The following is a 21,638-nucleotide window of genomic DNA, read 5'->3' as shown; positions in this document are numbered from 1 at the left end:
ATGTGTCTGAAGAAAGGTTGGAAGAAAATACGGCAAAATTATTAGCAGTTATATTAGGGTAAAGAGAATGTGAGTGGTTTAAAAATTTCCCATTTTCTACTGTCTGGTGGTATTATATTTATAATTAAAATAATTCTCTAGGGCTGGCTAGTTAGCTCACTTGGAAAGAGTGTGGTGCTGATAACACCAAGGTTAAAGGTTCGGATCCCCATACCAGCCAGCAACCCCCCACGCTCAAAAAAGTGATATAAAATAATTATCTAAACTCATACTTAATATCTCATTCCCTTTCTGAGTGTTCTGGTGTAATTACTGTGATACATTTTGAGACTTGATTGTAATTTTTTCCTTTATTCTTCTACTCAGCCAAATACCTTGGAGTCAGCCCTTTCTTTCTCTCTGCACCTAACATCAAATCTATCAGCAAATCTTGCTGGCTCTGTCCTTTAGAATATATGCAGAATCTTATCATTTCTCACCACAACCACTTGCTACCATCCTGGCCTAAGCCGCCATCAGTCGCTCTCCTAGAATATTGCAATAGCCTCTTAACTGGTCTCTCTGCCTCCATTATTGTCCCTTTCCAATGTATTCGCAACATAATAGCCAAGGTGAATATACATAGGCCATGTCATTTGCTGCTTAGAATCCTTATCTCATTCAAATCTGTTCCCCATGCTCAAACTCACACCTTTCTGATCTTTTTTTCTGCTATTCTGCACTTACTGCTCTCTCTGCCTAAAACCTCTTCCTGCAGATATTCACAAGGCTGGCTCTTTGCCCTCCTTTGGGTGTCTGCGCAAATGTCACCTTACCACTGAGGCAGGCCTTCCCAAACCGCCATATCACCCTATTCTCCTCCATTCACACCCCCAGAACTCATGTCCCTTCCGTGATTTCTTTCTTTCTCTATTTTTCAGCACCATTTGACTTACTATTTATTTCCCCAAATATGTACAAGCTTATATATCTTCCCCAATAAAAATAGCTCTATGGAGGCAGATTTTTGTCTATTTTGTTTCTTGTTATAACCTTAGCACCCAGACAGTGTCTAGCACAAAGTAATCAATAAGTATTCATAGAATGCATGACTGTTTCTTATAAATAAGTCTTAGTCCCAAAATTAGTTTGAAAGCTCTTTGAAGGATTGTCACATGCCAGTCTTTATGCCTCTCATCCTCCAACTTCAGCCCTCCTCCAGCTACTATAAAGCAGGACAGGCAGGATACACTATTGATAAGCAAACAACATCTGTCGTGTTGGATTTACTCTGCCTCCCAGGCTAGGACTCTACCCAAACTACTTGAAATAGAAGATAGGAAATTACAGGTACAAAACTATGCCATCTACCCAAAGTGAATCATTGTGCAGTATGTGCATGTATTGAAACAACACACTATACTTCACTTATAGGTACAAGTAAATGTTAAAATTTTAAAAAATTACATAAAAAATATTTTGAAGAGACACCTACAACTCTACTTACAATAGCCAAGAGATGGAATCAACCTAAATGCCCATCAATGGATGAATGGTTAAAAAAAATTGTAGTCTATATATATACAATGGAATACTATTCAGCTATTAAAAAAGTGAAATACTGTCATTTGCAGCAACATGTATGGAACTGGAGACCATCATGTTAAATGAAGTAAGCCAGGCACAGAAAGACAAGTACCACATGATCTCACCCATATGTGGAAACTAAAAAAAAGAAAAAAGTGGCTCTCATCAAAGTAGAGAGTGAAAAAATGGTTACCAGAGACCAGGAGAAGGGAGGATGGGTGGGGGGAGTGGTGGATTACCAGGTACAAAGCTGTGCTATCTACCCTAAGTGAATCTATATACAGTGTATGTACACATCAAAGCAACACACGCACCCACAAATATGTGCAAATAAACATTAAAGAAAAAAGACAGAAAATATTCTATTACCTTTATCTGGTTAGTGGTTCCAAAAGTATATATACTTGTAAAAACTCATTAAGTTGTGTACTTAAGATTAGTGTATATGTGTATTATGCCTCAGAAAAAAAATTCTTTAGAAGAGAATCTGCTCTGTTCTATTCTTTGACACCTCCAGAGGAAGTTAGACGTGCTAAATGACACACAAACATCAGGAAAGCATTCTTCATGTTCTTCCTTATTAAGATTTTCTAGTTTGGTCATTGAAATTTTTGTTTTGGATTCAAAATTGAAGTAATATGATTTTTATTTACTTTGTCTTTTGCAGAGATAATAGTAGCAGAATTTCACAAAAAAATCAAAGAGGCATTTGAAGTGTTTGACCACGAGTCGAATAATACAGTGGATGTGAGGTTTGGAAATGTTTTGCTTGTTACAATTCTAAATTATCAAGACAACTCATAAAATAGAAGAGGGCTCTTTTTTCTGCTTTTTATGTCGTACCTTGGATTTATTGGAAGTATTCATCTCCCTGTTTCCCTGTTAGCTAAAGGTCTTTGCTAACTACTGCTTCAAATAAATACTGTTTCTTATTCTTTGTGGTCTGGTGGAAAGACTGTCCGCATTGCCTATTCCAACCTGTGGACTGAAAACTCTGCTTTAGTGCTTTGCACATAGTTGACACTCAACAAATTAGAATACATCGATATGTATTATCAAGCCATGAGTGGGATATTACAAAGAAAGAATAGTGATGCTTAAGCAGTGATATACTCCCCCAGTAAAAGGGCAAAAAGAACCAAAACAGAAGAACAGAAAAAGATGAGAAAGACATGAATATTGGTCGATCTGGAGGGGAGGACAGGAGACAAAGATTAGCTTTAGACTAAAAAAAAAGGGGGGAAAGGGAGAGGAGATTAGAGTCTAGTAAGAACTGTAGGCTCTGTGCCACAGACATCAAAGAAAGGCAATGAAACTCTTCTCCCAGGAGGCCAGGCTAATTGAGGATTATTTGATGGGATTACAGTCTCAATACTCAGAACCTAGTACAGAGTGCAGCAGAGACTGGGGAATGGTTTAAAACCGGTGCTGGAGAGGGACTATTTGATGCTTATAAACTAGTGCCATCACTTCCAGTGCTAGTTAGGGGACTACATTCTTAAAACGTGAGCTAAACCGAATGAACAACATGAGAATTTATTTATGACAAGTTGTAACTCTATGTACTCCTTAGTTGCACGCACCCGGAGGTACAAGACTACATGCAATCCGTTTCAGTACTTTATATAAACACCTCATAAAGCTTTGTTTTGTACCTCCACTATGTTTCCGGGCCTTACTGCAGTGGATGAGGTGGAGAATGGAGTTAAGTTCATCTCTCCAGCACCTCCACTGTAGTAGGCCTGGCAAACTGTGAGGGTAACGGGCAGGGCTGCAGCACTGCCCAGCTCCAAGTGGCTCTGGTCACGTTGCATTCTATGTAATGACACTCCGTGAAGCACCAGTCCCTTACTGTGCGTATCCTAGCAGGAGAATGAGTGGGTGGCTTGGGGGTGCTGGTGATGGGGCTAAGAGGGGTGCGGAGCATGCAGCTCTGGCCTGCCATTCAAATGACTAGTATATGAGTGGCAAGCACCTTGACCTCAGACCTCTCATTGAAGGCTTCTACCCCTGGGGGCTGCGGAGAGAGGTATTACTAGAGAAGTCGGGAAAAGTATAGCTCTACGAGAGACAAGGGGGGAGAGAAGAGAAACTAGCCTTACTGTTGTTGGGTACAAGGGGCTTCATTTAATCCTTTAATTTGTGTGGTAAGTGTTGGCATCTCCAGTCTTGGGAGACAAGGAGAAAGTAAATACAGTAGTCTGCTCAATGTCACGCTGGATTTTTCTAATTGCAAATCTTGGGCTATGCGACAGTGCCCACCCTCCTGTTCCCCTCCCCTCCCCTTCAAGGACTTCATGGATTCATCTCTGGCCTTTAGGCTTCCTGACAGTAGCAGTGAAAAGAAAATCTCCCACGTCCTTTAGAACAGTAATGCCAGGCCTTTTTTTTTTTTGGTAAAAGAGCCAATTCAGGAAAAATAAACACGTTTATGGGTTGCATCTTTTTCCCATTCAAAATTAAAATAACTTTAGTGAAGCCCTGAGGGAAAGTATATGTTCTTATAACTCAAGTGGTCTACCTTATTAAATAAAGAGGTATACTAAGAAAATTGGCAATGTTTTTAGCATTAAAATATTAATGCTAAGCCGTGGGGAGTAGCAACACGGATGGATGCCACTTTCTAATTTTTATTCCTTATGTTAATTTGTATAGCACTCTAAAGTTTGTATTGAGCATTCTCATGCTGCTGGTAGCATTACCATCCACTCTTATAAACTGGAGACTAAGGACAGAGAAGCAAAACAGCTTGCCCAGGGTCACAGGATGGGTTAGCAGCCGAGTGGACACTCACATTGGTTTCTTATGTTGGGCAGCGTTTCCAAGTGGACTGTGCGCTGGCCCTCGGGAGGCTCTGAGAATGCAGTGAAGATTAAGGTCTGCTCCTGCCTTGCCCAGCCTTGGCGCTCTCTCCATTTGTAAGAGCAGTTAGTCTGTCTGGACTTCGTTCTGGCATATGACTAAAAGTGAAGGTCTAAATAGACTTTCTTCCCCCAAATTACTCAACAGTTTATTTTATTTGCTTCTTGAATTGTTTGACCTACTGTGTAGTATGCTACATTTTGTATAGTTAGATCTATCAACACCACGCTCTAACCAACTGAGCTAAGTAGCCAGCCTGTATAATTAGATCTCATTTGGGCTGCATTCTGACCTGTTGCTTTACCTTACGGTCTGATACTAGTTGAGTCCACTGAGTTTGGTTTCTCCCGCAATGCTCTCTCTCCCAGCACGCTTCTGACACTGATGTGTGGAGGTTTTTAGAAAACCACACTGAGCAGTTCTGCAGTGGACACCAGCTGGGTGTCCTCTAATTCAGTTCAATTCCAACACTGTCCACCTGGAGACAGCGTCAGATCCCACAGGGTGAGAGCTCCGTCTCCAAGACCACCCCCACTTTAGATGCCAGTCACAAGCCCAGGCCTCTGGAACTTCTGACCAACCAGCTATAAATTGGGGTCCCCACAACCCCTTCCTCGGGTTTGATGCTGTGTGGCCCACAGGACTCAGGGCAACACTTACTTAGGTTTACCTGTTTGCTATAAAGGATATTACAGAGGATACAGATGAAGAGATGCACGGGGCGAGCTGTGAGTTCAAAAAGTGTGGTTTGGAGACGTGTGTGTGTGTGTGTGTGTGTGTGTGTGTGTGTGTGTGTGTGTCCCTAAAACAGGGGTCTGTGAAATCAAAACTATTTTTGTAATACATTTAAGACAGTATTTGCTGTTTTTGTTCTAATTTTTTTCACGAGCATATATTGGAGTTTTTCAAAGCCTATATGATGTGTAATATTACAAGAGATCAAATGCAGAAGTAGATAAGAGAATCCAGCTATCTTCTGTTAAGCCAGACATTGAAGAGATTTCCAAAAATCTAAAACAATGCCATTCTTCTAACTAAATTTATTTTTTGTTTTGGAAAATATAGTTTCATAGAAGTGGTGTTATTTATGTAAACATATAATGGGTTTATTATTTCTAAATGAATTAATAAATACGTATTTTTAAAATTTAAGGTTTAATTTCTAATATGGTAAATATAGACCCATATGACTCATATGAAAAAAAGCTCTTTAAGGACCTCAGTAATTTTGAAGAGTGTAAAAGGGTTCAGAGACGAAAAAGTTTGACAAATTCCTGTTGTCAGTAGACATTTTTAAAGGTCTTAGAACAGTATTTGCTTGGAACAAATTAGCTTTGGATTTAAAGCTTAGAAACAATATTATTATTAGTTATTATATATTATTATTAATTATTATAAAATAAATAATTATTATTATTAATTATTATTAATATTCCACTTTATATTCTTGAAGAAGTCAAAATACTTGTTTTTCCCTATTTAATCTGGATGAGCAATGTTGTATTGTGCATAGCAAGCCCCTCGTAAGAACTTTTTACATATTTCTGTGTGTTTTGTGTTGATCTTTTTAAGTTCTGAAGCATTTCATTTTCCTAATTAATTAGTTTTTGAAAGGCTAGCTCCTTGAAAAACATTGGGCAGGCTTTTAGTATCACTAATTAGGGCCATTTTGATTTTGCCTCATACAAAACATAAGCCATAATACATTATCACTTACATACATTTTTCTGCTCTTTGCCTAAAAATCAATCAATAAGATTGATTGAATGTTCAATTTTTTAATAGATGATATATGCACATGGGAGAAAATGCTAAAGGTACAAAGAATGTATAGTGATAAATAAATATTTTCACCTCTAACTCCTGGCTATACAGTTCCCCTTTCTAAAGACAAAATTTGTTACAAGTTTCTTTAATTCTTTCGGAGGTAGTCCATGCAATACAAGTGTGTGTGTATATGTGTGTGTTTTTTATTGTGGCAAAGTGTACATAAGATAAAATTTACTATTTTAGCCATTTTTAAGTATGTAAGTTAGTGGTATTGCCATTAACATTATTGTTAATAATAATGCCATTCATCTCCAGGACTTTTTCATCTTCCCAAACTGAATCTCTGTTGCCATTTAATAGTAACTCCCTGTCTTACCCTCTCCCAGTCCCTGGCAACCACCACTCTCTTTTCTGTCTCTATGAGTTTGATTATTGTAGCTAACTCATATAAGTGGAATCATACAGTATTTGTCCTTTTGTGATTGGCTTATTTCACTTAGTGTAATGTCCTCACGGTTCATCCATGCTATAGCATGTGTCAGAATTTCATTCTTTTTCTGGATAATATTCCGTTATATGTCTATACCACATTTTGTTTATCTGTCCATCTGTTGATGGACGTTTGGGTTGTTTTCACCTTTTGACTATTGTGAATAATGCTGCTACGAGTGTTGGTGTACAAATACCCATTTGAGTTCCTGCTTTTAATTGTTTTGGGTGTATACCCAGAAGTAGAATTTCTGGATCACATGGTAGCTCTATGTTTGATTTTTTGAGGAACTACTGTACTGTTTTCTACAGCTGCTGTTCTATTTTATATCCCCACCAGCAAAGCACAAAGGTTCCAATTTCTCCACATCCTTGCCAACACTTCTTATAATTTTTTTTTTTTTTTGGTGGTTTTTGTTGTTGTTTTTATAATAGCCATCCTAATGGGGGTGAAGTGGTATCTCGTTTGGGCTCTGATTTGCATTTCCATAATTATTAGTAATGTTGAGCATCTTTTCATGTACTTATTGGCCATTTGTCCATCTTCTTTGGGGAAATATCTATTTTAGTTTTTTGCCCATTTTTAAATCAGGTTGTTTGGTTTTTGTTGTTGAGTTGTAGGATGTGTGTATGTTTTAACACAAGTGATGAGATACTATTTAAATCATTCCATACTCTGCTTTTTTACTCATCAGTATATCTTGGTGATTATTCATTTTCTAGTACATAAAGATCTTCCTCATTTCATTATATGAATGAACCATAAAATATTGAATTAATTTTCTATTGATGGACATTTGTTTCCAGGCTTTTGCTATAATAACCCATTCTGCAGAGAATACCTTCATATGCATGTCATTTTGTAAAACTGAGAATTTTTCTCTAGGATAAATTCTTAGAAATATGTCAGAGTGAGGGAATATTTTTGGTAGATATTGCTATCTTGGCAATACAGTCTCTCACCTCATATGAGAATGCCTATTTCCCTACTCCCTCTTAAACAAAGTTTAATTATCAAAGTTTGGGATTTTTGCCCATCTGATATGTGAAAAATAACTGTTCATTTTCACGTCCTGAATTTTGGACATCTCTCATATCTTTAAAAACCGTTTATATTTCCTTCTGTTTGAACTGGCAGTTCATGACCTTTTGCCATTTTTCCTTTTTTTTCTTTGCCGTTTGATTTTTTTTATTTTTATGTGTGTTTTGATTTTTTTATTACTCAAAAAAGTTTCATTTTTTTAATTTAGCTTTCTGACTCTATGCTCATGACTTCAACACTTTCACAAGGATTTTCTGCTCCTCAGTAAAGAGTGCATGCTTCATCCTGTCACAGACACATTTAGCACACGTAGAACCATCACAGGCCCTGCTGACATGTTTCTTTGTTGTAGACAACCTCATAAGAACTTTAGGTCTCACTGCACAAACCCCTCGAAGTCTGCCCAGATGCACGCCACATGCAGATTTTGGTGCTTTCTCAACCTTCTCGGTATAGAGGTAAACGATTCTATTACCAGAGGTTCAAGACAGCCTACTTTTGTTAGAGGCTGTATTGTAGGATAGGCTACGATGGTATGTCAGACACTAGACCATCCTGAGTACCTCTAGACGCCATCCCTGGAAGAGGGAGTTTATGATTCTATATGTTAAAGATGTTAGCCTTAGTCTGTGATATGTAGTCTGTGGTACCTATCTTTTTACTCTATTTTTACTTTCTGGCATTCAGAAATTTAAAAATAAGTTAGATCACACACCTTTAGAGTATGGATTTCTGGAAATAAATGAAGGTTATTTAGAGTTATTTTAATAGAATAAATTTAGGTTACCCAGAATAACCTAAAAAAATAAAAAAAAAAACCACCCCACAAGGAGTGCCTCTAAAGTAAAGAAGCTAATTTGTCATGTAGCTGATAAATTTAATTTGGAAGTAAATCTAATCTTATTCACAAAGAAATCTAGTTTTTTGTAATCTGTGTTCTTTCATCTTTGAATCTAACAATAAATGTACACTAGAAGTCAGTAGAATCAGTTGCTGGCTCTATCATTGATTTCTATGTGACACTCTCTCTTTATTTCATTTTTCTTATCTACAAAATTAAAATAATAATACCTGCACCACATAAGCCACAAGTGTATTAAGAGTATCAGATGAAAAAATATGAATGAATTTTGAAAAGTATTATGAAGTAAGACTATATCAACTTATATATATATTTTTTAACACTCATATGAATCAATTTCAGAACAGATTTTGGTGAGCTAAGATGATATAGGGTCCCATCTTGGAATAAAAGTGCTGGTCTTTCCCCTTTCCCCATCCACAGCCCTCTGTCCCATTCCTAAGCTTCAGTGTCCTTGCAGAGTGACCTTATTGTTAGTATTCCAGACTATTCTAGGAAATTTTTTCTAATATTTTCTTAGTCTTTAGGCAAACTTTTTTCCGTCCAGCAACCCATGTATCCTCTTGCTAATACAGTGAGTCTCTTTTTTCACTGTTTCCATCTTCAACGCAGCAGGAGTCTGTGAGGCCCATGACATCCAATATTCATCTGTTTCACTAACAGGGAGACCTCAGTTTTATTAGCAGTGGGCAGTAACCTTGTGTATTAGGTCCCTGAATTAGTCAATTTCTCTTGCTTATAACAAAATACATGGAACTGGGTAATTTACAAAGAAAATGAAATTTATTGCTTACAGTTTCTGAGGCTGGGAAGTCTAAAGTCCGTTTGGTGGTGGCGACAGTGACCCAGGTGTCTCACCTTGCAAGATGGTGGAAGTAGAGAGAGCAGAGAGAATAACCTCCTCATTCACTCTCTTTTGAGAGCCCTCAGAACCATGCCCTTGTCCACCATTATTGATCCATTCACCATGGCACGGTCCAGCAATCTAATCACCTCTTCAAGGCCCCACCTTTTAATTACCATAATAGGATTTCCCATCCTCAACAGTTACAGTGAGGGCCAAGTTTCTAATACATGAAACTTGGGGGACACAATTCAACCTTCAGTGAGTTTTGGGGAGACATAATTCCATCCACTACAGTCCCGCCTAAAATTCAGTAAGTAGGTAACAAGAACCTTTTGTAATGGATTAGAAATAACTCTTCCTAAGAGGACAGGAAGGTACTCTGCTTCTTTATATGTAATGCTATTTTTAAAGAGATATTTACACATTTCATAATTAATTTTGTCAGGTAGTAAAATGTGTGAGCAGCATGGAGAGAATTGTGTGGACAGTTTCCCCAATTATTACCTGAGGGAGCTTGAGGCTACTCAAAGAGCTTCTGAAAAACAGCATAGGTAAATGAGTCTGCATCTGTGCAGTGGAAAAACATATTATAAAAGAGGAATAGGGATTGTTGGAGCCACAAGCCCCTCAATTGGAAATGAATTATAAAAACAGGTTTATTTGTGCAATGATATTTCACAAATATGAATGAATTGAATGACAAACTAAGACTGCATTGTGTAACTTGGATAAATTTCCAATGTTGATTTAAAAATTGCAAAAGGAAGCAAACATTATGGTACTATATATGTAACTTTTAAACACACGGAATAATAAGTATGTATTGTTTATGAATTCAAAAACATGCATGGGAATGAAAAACATTATCCTCGTAATAGTGGTTGCATCTGAAGATGGAGGGGAGAGGGATGGGGGTTGGGGCTTTAGCTGTTTCTGCAGTGTTTTGTTGTTGGGGAAAAAATCTGAAGCAAATGTGGCAAAGTGTTAACATCTGTTATATCTCAGTACTGGATATATGGCTGTTGTATTTTTCTTGTACTTTTCTCTGAAATATTTCACAATTATACATAAAAAATATTTTTTAAAGAGTGGTTTACACCTTGTCTCTTCACCATCTTACTTTCCAGTTGCTTTATACAAATTTGGTTTGCTTGTCATAGTCCTTTTGATGAACTGCAATTAAAGAAAAGATCTACTTAAAGAGAATTATTTAAAAATCACCCTATAAATCCCGTGGGGCGAAGGGGAGAGGATGGATAAGGGGCATAAAGAATAAGTATGATTTGTAATAATGAATATGCTAATAGCAAATTAAAAAAATAAAAAATAATAAATAATAAAAATCACCCCAAATTCTACTTCCTGAAATAATAATCATTAATGTGAGATAACTCATTCTAGACATCTTTCTATCCATGTGTAATAGGACAAATGGGTGGAAATGTGGGAGTTAATAAGAAAGGAGGAAGAAAGGGAAAGAAGTTAAAAAGAAAAATTATGGAAGAAAAATATCTAGAATATCTTCATGAGGGCAGGGGTTTCTACAAGTATTTTGTTAACTGCTAGTTCAGTACCTAGAACTATGTTTGGCACGTACCAAGTGCCCAGTAAGTATTTATTAAATGAATGAATAAAAGGACTTTCTATTAAAACAAGGTCACAATAGTCATTTTTTTAAAAATAAAAAGTATTAACTTAATTTTACTTGAATGTAACAAAAGAAGAAAATTAATTTAAATTGAAGAAATTGTGGAATCTCAAATGTTTGTTGGCCATTAAGAGAAATTATTTATGTTCAGAAGAGATATTGACAGTAACATTAAAAGGCTGTAGTCATGTGTGTGTGTTTGTAAAACCACCTATTTCAAATAGTTATTTGACTTCTTGCTGTGAAAGATGAGAACATTAGCACTTTCTAAATTCCTTCCAATTTTTCTTTTCCAGCCTCTCAATTTATCTTAGGTATATTATTATTTTTACACTGACAAGGTAGAATATTTATGCTTTGATTAGTATTTACACACAATTTTTAGTATATTTTTTCTGTATTTGAATGGAATCACTGCTAACCACCATTTTCCCATTTTTTCCTCCATCCTTGAATTCTTTGATTTATTTCTGTTGTCTGGATTCTGTTGACTTTTTTTTTCCCCCCAGAAAGTGCTCATGGATATTTTCTCTGAGTTCTTTCATGTTTAAAATATTTGCTTTATGCTTGAATGACATCTTATAAGTTTACACTATCATTTTTAATGGCTGCAAGGTGTTCTAATGTATGACTGTACCGTAATTTAATATATCTCCTAATTTTGGAAATTTGGGCTGTTTGTAATGTGGTGCTGCTGTAATTGTGACAGGGTTCAAACTTACATCAATGTGGAATTGTTCAAAGACCGTATCCCTAGACTGCCAAAAAATAAATCCTGTAAGCCCCATTTTTTTTACTTTTAACTTTTCCTAACAAGGAATTTTTTTTTCTCGTTGGGAGATAGGTTATGTTAATCTTCATAATTAAGTAGGATTGTGAGCAGGATAAATAAGAAACCTGTTCTGGGATCGGAAGAGGAGTTTGTTAAGTATGGGAGAAGTAAGATTTGAGAGGGAAGAGTGGAACTTAAGCAGTTACAGGATATGAAGGGACTAATCAGGAAAGGGAATTACATTAAAAAAATTGGGGGGGGGCCGGCCTGTGGCTCACTCGGGAGAGTGCGGTGCTGATAACACCAAGGCCACGGGTTCAGATCCCATATAGGGATGGCAGGTTAGCTCACTGGGTGAGCGTGGTGCTGACAACACCAAGTCAAGGGTTAAGATCCCCTTACCGGTCATCTTTTTAAAAAAAAAAATTTTTTTTGAATAGATAATATATTCACATGGTTAAAAATTCAAAGAAAACAAAGTACAAAGAAGTCCCTATAACCCTTTTCCATCAGCCGCTTAGTTCCTCTCCAAAGTATTGGCAACCGAAGTGCTCATTTCTAGGGGTCACTCCAGAAATATTCCATACACATTCAAGGAAATTCATATATTTTATTTTCTTACCTGCCTTTTTATACTCAAGTGGTTGCATGCTTTCATAGTATGGTACTGCTACCATGGAGTGGTGTCAAACCCATTGTGAAGCTCATTTTTACGGCTTCTCAGTAGCATTCAGGGATCTATAATGGACGTAGCTTTCCACTTCAAGCTTAGTTAGGCTAAGTGCATAAATGTCATAAGTTTTAGCCTAGCGGGGGCATCACAAAGGGTGCAGGGTCCTAGGTATTCCACTAAGCTATGTTCCCGGCTTTATAGACTGAAGTTGGTCAATAGGATGGTATTACGACAGACCAATAACACTTGGATTCAGGCTACTCTGTTCAGGGCACTTGACTGTTTTGGTAAAGAAGACCCTTACTGTGTTTGGTATCTTTGGAGGCCAGCTGTGGTTGACTCTGGATTGTAGGTATCTGTCTGTTTTGCTTACTGTACTGTCTAGATCAGGTGCAAATTTTACTATATGGCTACACAAGTGGGGGAGCTGGAGGCTCTCTGAGTATTGGTGGTCTCAGGGAGTGTACTTCCTGGGGCCTCTGGGCATATAATTCCTGTGGCCTCTGGGTGTGTACCCTCTGTGGCTTCCAGGTTCACACATCCTGCAGCCTCAACCTACTCTCTGCAACATAATATATATGTTAGAAAATATAATATTGGATTCACTTGAAAAGCATTGGCCCTATTAAGTGTGAAAGATTTAATGCAAGTACATTACAGAGAACAGGTGAGGGTAGTATCTTCATTAGCTTTGAAAGAGAACTGCCATATGATCCAGCAATCCCATACTGGTCAGCCACCAAAAAAAAAATAAAATAAAACTCCCAAGGACGAAAGAAGAAAAGCCTGCATTGGTCATTTGACAATATTCAGCAGATTGTGCCTTTGTTGAGCAGAGCTCTTATGATAGACCATGTCATCGGCCCCTCTCTTGCAGGCCTACAGAGTGATGCCATTTTTTGGTTAAGTATTCATCTCTGGTTCAAGCAACTGTGCCTAGGGAGGCAGACCAAATGGTACAGAGCTTACAACCTGTACATTAAGAAACTCTCAGAAGGGGACTGAGGATTTGGCAGGGACTTCACTGTCTCTGATATAGTTATTTCCAAATCCTAATGAGGTTGTTTGAACCTCGTATTAGGCCATTCCAACTCAGTTTCTAGGCCAGGAGTGGAACTCTGTAGTAAACTCATTGGTTTATTATGACCTCCCTCCCTAGTAAGTTCTAGGATTCATGTCATGGTGGTTGGCTGTGGTAGAGGTTGGCCTCGTATTAGGCCATTCCAACTCAGTTTCTAGGCCAGGAGTGGAACTCTGTAGTAAACTCAATTGGTTTATTATGACCTCCCTCCCTAGTAAGTTCTAGGATTCATGTCATGGTGGTTGGCTGTGGTAGAGGTTTTGTAGTCTAATTCTATTTTCTCTTCTTCTGAGCACATAGCTACACTATAGTTCTAGACTCCCTTACAGATAGAGGGGAGCTGGGAATTATGGTCTAGGTAGACCATGTGTCCGAGTTTTTGCTATTGGAATATGGGTGGAGGTGATGTGTGATGCTTGTAGGCCTGGTCCATGAAAACCTCCCATGTGTGATCCTTCAGACTTTGCCCACTTACAGCTTTATACATACAACAGTGATGTTGGAAGCCGTATGCTGAAAATAGTGGAACCATAAGATAGAAGGAACAGGATCCCTGAATGATTTTTTAGAGGAAAGCCACCCATTGATTAGGAGAATCCATGCTGGATTTAATGTAAGCCCCCTTCATGACTATCGTGTTAAGCCACTGGAGGTTGGGATTTTTTATAGCAGTGACTATTATCTTCACATACTGGCATTATTGAACTTGCTCCACAGGGACCCAAAGAAGGGTTTGGAGCACCTAGAAATCTCGGTGAGCTCTGTTGCAGGCTGGCTGCAGTTGGTTCCCAGGGTGGCTCCCTTCAGAGGGGGCTGGTAGGGTGCAAAAGACCTGTTGTCGTTTTGCTAGTCCTGTCAAGCATGAAATGAAGAATGTCTCCCTGTAAGATTTCCTCCACAAATCACAGGCAGTGGATATCAGATACATTTGTAGTTGCATGAGAAAGTTCAGGAGTTTTTTAACATTGCCCCCAAATTTATTTGGAGGGGGAATAAAGAGGGCGGTAGGGGTTAGTTACTAGTGGTACCACCTTGTACACAGATCCAGTAACTCCATCTTCACTATGGTCAACTGTAGCAATAGAATTCAGTGTTCTATATATTCCAGGTAAAGGGAGTGACAGAAACTTCATTCATTTCATCCACATAAGTAGTAAGGTATGATGTCTAAATCTGTTCTTTCCCTGGGGAGAGGTGGGAAAGACAGGACTGGTGTGGGTGCTATTCAAGTGGCCAGAAAGGGAGAGATTTGATTACAGTATCAGCGTTCCAGGTGGCATGGGAATTCATTATTTTCATCTTTGAAGGAATCAGGAACAAGTGTTTAGAGATGCCACTATACAGTGCAGTAATGAAACCAGGCCCGAAGCCAGGCTGTCAGTGCTATAATTCAAGTAAGCTTTTGGTTGGGTTAAAGGCATGGTAGCTACGCCGGCTCCTGACCCATTGCCATCTTCAGTTTCATTTCCTGAATTACTGAGAAGTAACACTCAATTTTTTTTTTTTTAATACTGAGTGCATTTTGTAATGGGTTTCAACTTTCCACTGAGAGCACAGTTTAAGCCATCTTTTCTTTGCCCAGCTAACTCCAATAAGTACTTACGTTTTTAGCTAAAACCTCATATTTCTCATCTCTTCCAAGTTATAAACTTACTGAAGACAAACTGTATTTAATATTTGGGTTCTGTAATGCGTACAACATTTTCTTGTTCATGCACAGTGCCAGTAACAGTAGTTGACGGCCCGTAACTAGTTGTGCGATGTTATTAGGAAGTGAATGAGTAAGGGTGAGCCAGGGGTCCATTCAACGAGTGATCCTGTTTGCTGCCCTAAGGAACCTGGATTTCACTGTGTGAGAAATACAAATCCATAAGTGCAGAGAAGTGATAAGATAGATTTGAGTTTTTAGAAAGAAAACTATAGCTGTAGGATGATAGATAGGTTGGCATGTGAAGTAGACCAGGGTTTCCTAATTCTGGATGCACTTTAGAATCACCTGGGGAGTTCCGAAACACACACACAAACCCCAGAAAGATGAGCAAAAGACTTGAACAGGGACTTGAAGAACAAACTTCATTAGCACAAAGGCTGCCAATAAAAGGTATAAACAAGGATATGGAGCAACAAGAATTCTTATACTGTGCTCAAAGGAATCTAAATTAGAGCTTGGGGAAAAGGTTGGATAACAGTGTGTCTGTGTGGTGGCTTTACCGAGCCGCCCCACAGCATGGGTAGTCCAGAACTGCATGCAGAAGAGCAGCATAGAGCTGGCTCCCAGAGTTCCCCAGCCTAACAAGACCAAGTGGCTTTCATGAACCCACAGCCTAAAGCCAGGCAGAAACAGGTGCTGGCACACATAGCACACCCAAGCCACGCCCACACAAGTAATTATCCCTTTTAATAACTAGGCTTTCCTTGTCACTACCTGATGTCTGTATCCTGCTGAGTTATCCTTTCCCTGAGGCAGTGAATGTGGAATGCCCAAGCTACTTAGGTTGGACTAAGGGTACAAAGAATTATGGATGGATATCCATGAAGTTGGATCCCAACTTTCCACCATATATCAAAATTAACTCAAAATAGATAAAAGATAGAAATGTAAGAGCTGAAACTATCAAAGTGTTAGAAGAAAACATGGGTGTAAATGTTTGTGACCTTAGATTAGGCCAGGGTTTCTTAGAAATGATACCTAAGGCACAAGCAACCCAAGGAAGGAGCAATAGATAAATTGGATTTCATCAAAATTAAAAACGTTTGTGCTTGGGCCGGCCTGGTGGCGCACTGGATAAGTGCGCCGCTTGGGAAGCACCGCGGCGCTCCCACCCGAGGGTTCGGATCCCACATACAGACCGGTTCCCGCTCACTGGCTGAGCGAGGCGCGGGGGCAGCGCCGAGGGTTGCAATCCTGTTGCCGGTCCCCAGTCCGGTACGGGGGCAACACTGAGGGTTGCGATCCGTTGCCGGACACGGAAAAAGACAAAAGACCAAAAAAAAAAAAAAAAACGTTTGTGCTTCAAAGGACACCATCAAGAAAGTAAAAAGACATACCACAGGGTGGGAGAAAATATTTGCCAATCATGTATCTGATAAGGATCCAGTATCCAGAATATCCTGTATGAAAAACTGTTTACAATTCAACAATAAAAAGACAAATAAGCCAACTGAAAGCTGGGAAAAGGATTTGAACAGACATTTCTCTAAAGAATATATTTAATGGCCAAAAGCACATGAAAATATGCTAAGCATCATTGGTCATCAGGGAAATGCATATCAAAACCACAATGAAATACTACTTCAGATCCACTAGGATGACTATTATTTAAAAAATGAAAAATAACAAGTGTTGGTGAGGATGTAGAGAAATCAGGACTCTCATGCACTGCTGGTAGAAATGTAAAATGGTGGAGCCACTTTAGCAAACAGTTTGGTAGTTCCTCAGAACTTACCATATGACCCAGCAATTTCATTCCTAGGTATATACCCAAGAGAAATGAAAAAATATGCCTACACAAAAAGTCATATGTGAATATTCATAGCAGTATTATTCATAGTAGCCAAAAAAGTGGAAACAACTCAAATGTCAATCAGTTGATGAGTGGATAAACAAAATGTGGTATATTCATATAATGGAATATTATTTAGCCATAAAAAAGAGCGAAGTACTGATACATACTACAACTTGGATGAAACTCCAAAACATTGTGCTAAGTGAAAGCCAGACACAAAAGGCCATACGTTTGTATGACATTTACATGAAATGTACAGAATAGGCAAATCCATAGAGACAGAAAGTAGATTAGTGGTTGCTGGAGGGTAAAGTGAGGGGGGAATGGGAAGTGACTGCTAACAGGTATGGGATTCCTTATGGGGTGATAAAAATGTTCTAGGATTAGGTGGTGGTGATTGATGGTTGCTCAACCTTGTGAATATACTAAACACCCCTGAATTATACACTTAAGTCAATTGATAGGGCTGGCTGGTTAGCTTACTTACAGAGTGGTGCTGCTAACACCAAGGTCACACCAAAAAAAAAAAAATTATTTTTTGATTAAAAAAAGCAAACAAACCAACTGATCCAAGTAAAGACAGGAAATCTAAACATACTAATTTCCATAGAATCAATAGGCAAAGTTTTCAAAGGGTGCTCTCACCAAAAGGCTTCAATCAAGATGGTTTCATAGAATTCTATCAAAGTTTAAAAAATTTTATTCCTAATTGTACTTAATCTCTTCCAGTAATAGGAAAAGAAGGAAAACTTCCAAATTCTTTTTCCAAAGAAAAACATCAGCACCAAAAACCTAACAAAGATTGCATGAAAAAATCTTACAGAATGATCTTACTTATGAATATCTATACAAAAATTGTAAATATATTAGCAACACGATTTAATAGCACAGTAAAGCAAACTGGGATTTATTCCAGGAATGTAAAAATAGTTCTTTGTTAGGAAGTTTATTAATATATTTCATCATATAAATAGATCTGAGAAGAAAAAGCATAAGATCATCTCTATAGATAAAGAAGCATTTAACAATTCAACATACATTCGTAATTTTAAAGACTTGGTAAAATAAAAACTGAGGAAATACTTTCTTAGCTTGAAATATGTATGTTCCAGCTCAAAACCCAGTTTCTTATTTAATGAGGAAGTATTAGCAGCATTTCCGTTAAAGTCAGGCATAAGATAAGGATATCCACAGTTGAAATTATTATTTAGTATTAAGTAGAGGCATTAGCCAACACAATTGGACAAGTGATAACAGAAGCATAAATATTGGACATGAAATATGGTAGAAGGTAGGAAAGATAGGAGAAAAAAAACTATCTTTATCTGTAGATATATGTTTAAATAGAAAACCCAAGAGAGTTAATTTAAAAACCACTACAAAGAAAAAGAAAATTTAATAAATTAGTGGGAAATAAAATTAACATATAGAAATCAAGAGGCTTCAACTATGCAAACAATGCCCAGTTAGATGATATAATGGAAGATAAGGCCTATTTACAATAGCAACAACAAAGCTAAAATTTATAGACATAAATGTATCAAGAAATATACAAATGTTACATTAGGATAATCTGAAAGGTATAAAAATAGACTTAAAAATGGAAGACATACTATGTTTTTGGATAGGAAGACTTGAAATCATAAAGATGTCAAATAATCCTAAATTAACTTTCAAATTTAACACAACCTCATTTAGAATACCAACAAATCTTTTCTGGAGCTAGGCAAGTGAATTTTAACATTCATATGAAAAAACAAATGAGCAAGGTATCTTAATCTGTTTCTGTAGCTTATAACAAAATACCCGGAACTGGGTAATTTATAAAGAAAACAAAATTAATTTCTTATAGTTTCTGAGGCTGGGAAGTCCAAAGTCCAGGAAACACATCTGGTGAGAACCTTGGTGGTGGCAACAATGATGGCAGAGTATCACATTGTGAAAATAGTGGAGCAGAGAGCAAGAGAGTAACCTCCTCATTCACTCTCCTTTAAAGTCCAACAAACCACACCCCTGGCCACCATTTTTAATCCATTCACTACTGCAGGGTGCTACAGTCTCATCACCTCTTCAAGGCTCCACCTTTCAATTACCATAATAGGATTTCCCACCCTCTTAACAGTCAGAATGGGGCCAAGTTTCTTTCTTTTTTTTTTTTTTTTTTCCCTTTTTGTCTTTTTTCGTGTCCGGCAATGGATCGCAACCCTCAGTGTCGCGCCCGTACCGGACCGGGACCGGCAACGGGATCGCAACCCTTGGTGTTGCTCCCACACCTCGCTCAGCCAGTGAGCAGGAACCGGTCTGTACGTGGGATCCGAACCCTCGGCGGGAGCGCCACCGCGCTTCCCAAGCAGCGCACTGTAGCAGTGTGCCACCGGGCCGGCCCGAGAAGGGGGCCAAGTTTCTAATACATAAAACTTGGGGGGACACAATTCAAGCTTCATTAAGTTTGAATTGAAAGGGAGGACATTCAATCCACTACACAAGAATAGCCAAGAAAACTGATAAAAAGAGCAAGGGGGTGAGTTTAGCTTTATTTGATATTAAAACATATTACAAATCATCTATAGTTAAGAGAGTGTAGTATAACAGATCAGTGAAATAAAATAGAATATCCAGCAATAGTCCCAAGTGCATATGGGAATTTAACATAGGATATAGATGGCATCTCCAATAAGTGGGGAAAAGATAACTGGATAGCCATTTGGAAAACTATAAAATTGGATCTGTACTTCATGCTGTATACCAAGATAAAGTCTATGTGCAACAGATATCTAGGTATAAAACATAAAATCTTATAAGTATTAAAAGATATGAGTGAATTCTTTATAAACCTGGAGTAAGGAAATGACTCAAAACAGAATACAGAAGTAAGACTGACACCTTCAGCCACGTAATAAACTTTCAAAGCAAACAAACAAAAAACATTTTAGAAAATCAAGAGATAAATGACAACTTTATCTTATATCTTTATCTTTATATCTTATATCATAGATGGCTAATACCCCTAATGTATATAAAAATATTTTTAATACTCTTTTAAAAATATTTCATTACCGAGCCGTCCCGTGGCTCACTTCGGAGTGTGGTGCTGACAACACCAAGTCAAGGGTTAAGATCCCCTTACTGGTCATCTTTTTAAAAAATTAAAAAATAAAAACAAAAATATTTCATTACCGAGGCGTCCCGTGGCTCACTTCGGAGTGTGGTGCTGACAACACCAAGTCAAGGGTTAAGATCCCCTTACTGGTCATCTTTTTAAAAAATTAAAAAATAAAAACAAAAATATTTCATTACCCAGATATCTCCATTCCCTGACTACAGAGGAAAAAAAGACATTATGCTATTATTTTAAAATTTTATCTTTTCGGTGTTTTAGAAAACATTTTATTTTGAAATATTTGAGAGTTAGAGAGTTCCTGTACTTCCTTCATCCAGCTTCCCCTAAGGTTCACATCTTACATAACCATAGCACAATGATCAAAACCAAGAAATTAACATTGGTCCAATACCGTGTACTAAACTGTAGATCTTACTGGACTTTCACCAGTTTTTCAACTAATACCTTCCTCTGTTCCAGCTCAGAGGGAAGCCACGGAGAGTTTTAAAGACGGGAGTTATGCAGTTCAATTTTCATTTTGAAAAGTTTGTTCTGGCCACTGGGAGAGTAGATTCAGGTAGCTGGAGAACGACAGTATGAGGGCTGCTACAGTGGGCCAGGCCAGACAAGTTTGCAGGTAGCAAGGTAGAAGATGTTATTACTGTTGTTGTTATTGTTATGGGTGTGAATTCCAAAATTCACATTTTGAAGTCTTAACTCCCAGTACCTCAGAATGTATGTACCCTTATTTGGAGATAAGGTCTTTAAAGAGGCAATTTAGTTAAAACTAGACCATTAGGGTGGGCCCTAATCCAGTCTGACTAGTGTCCTCATAAGAGGAAGTTTGGGCACACAGAGAGACACTGGGGATGCTCACACACACAGAGATGCCCGGGTGAGGACCCAGAGGGAAGGTGGTCCTCTGCAAGTTAAGGTGAATGGCCTCAGACGAAACCAAACCTGCTGACACCTTGCTCTTGGACTTCTAGCCTCCAGAACTGTTAGAAAACAAACTCCTCTTCTTAAAACCACCTGTTTGTGGTATTTGGTTATGGCAGCCCCAGCAAACTCATATAGTTATGGAGATGATAAATGGTGATTTCTTCATGATGTTATCACTGCCTAAAATTAGCTCATATTTATATATGTTTATGCTTTCTACCACCTGATTGTAAGTCCCACAGTTAGAGCAGGGACCTTGTCTGATTCACCATGGTAATCATGGTGCCTAGGGCAGTGTCTGAGCCACAGCAGTTGTAAAATAACTGTGTTGTTAAATTATTTATTATATCACTTTGTGTAATGTCCAGTATTTTTTTTTTTTTTTTGTCTTTTTCCGTGTCCGGCAACGGATCGCAACCCTCAGTGTCGCCCCCGTACCGGACCGGGACTGGCAACGGGATCGCAACCCTCAGTGTCG

General features: G+C 38.1%; 1 protein-coding gene across 1 annotated transcript in view; it reads left to right on the top strand.

Moving 5' to 3' along the window:
- Window positions 1-2,233: 2,233 nt before the first annotated feature.
- EFCAB2 (EF-hand calcium binding domain 2) overlaps window positions 2,234-21,638 on the top strand; it is a gene marked incomplete at its 5' end in the record, with an annotated part of 56,779 nt that continues 37,374 nt past the window's right edge. Inside the window, one exon of the mRNA XM_008591811.1 lies at window positions 2,234-2,318. Within this exon, the coding sequence (XP_008590033.1) occupies window positions 2,234-2,318 (85 nt within the window). The remainder of the gene's footprint in view (window positions 2,319-21,638) is intronic.

The sequence above is a fragment of the Galeopterus variegatus genome, unplaced genomic scaffold, assembly GCF_000696425.1.
Source record: "Galeopterus variegatus unplaced genomic scaffold, G_variegatus-3.0.2 Scaffold7307, whole genome shotgun sequence".
Taxonomy (NCBI): domain Eukaryota; kingdom Metazoa; phylum Chordata; class Mammalia; order Dermoptera; family Cynocephalidae; genus Galeopterus; species Galeopterus variegatus.
This window is presented reverse-complemented; position numbering and strand designations above follow the sequence as displayed.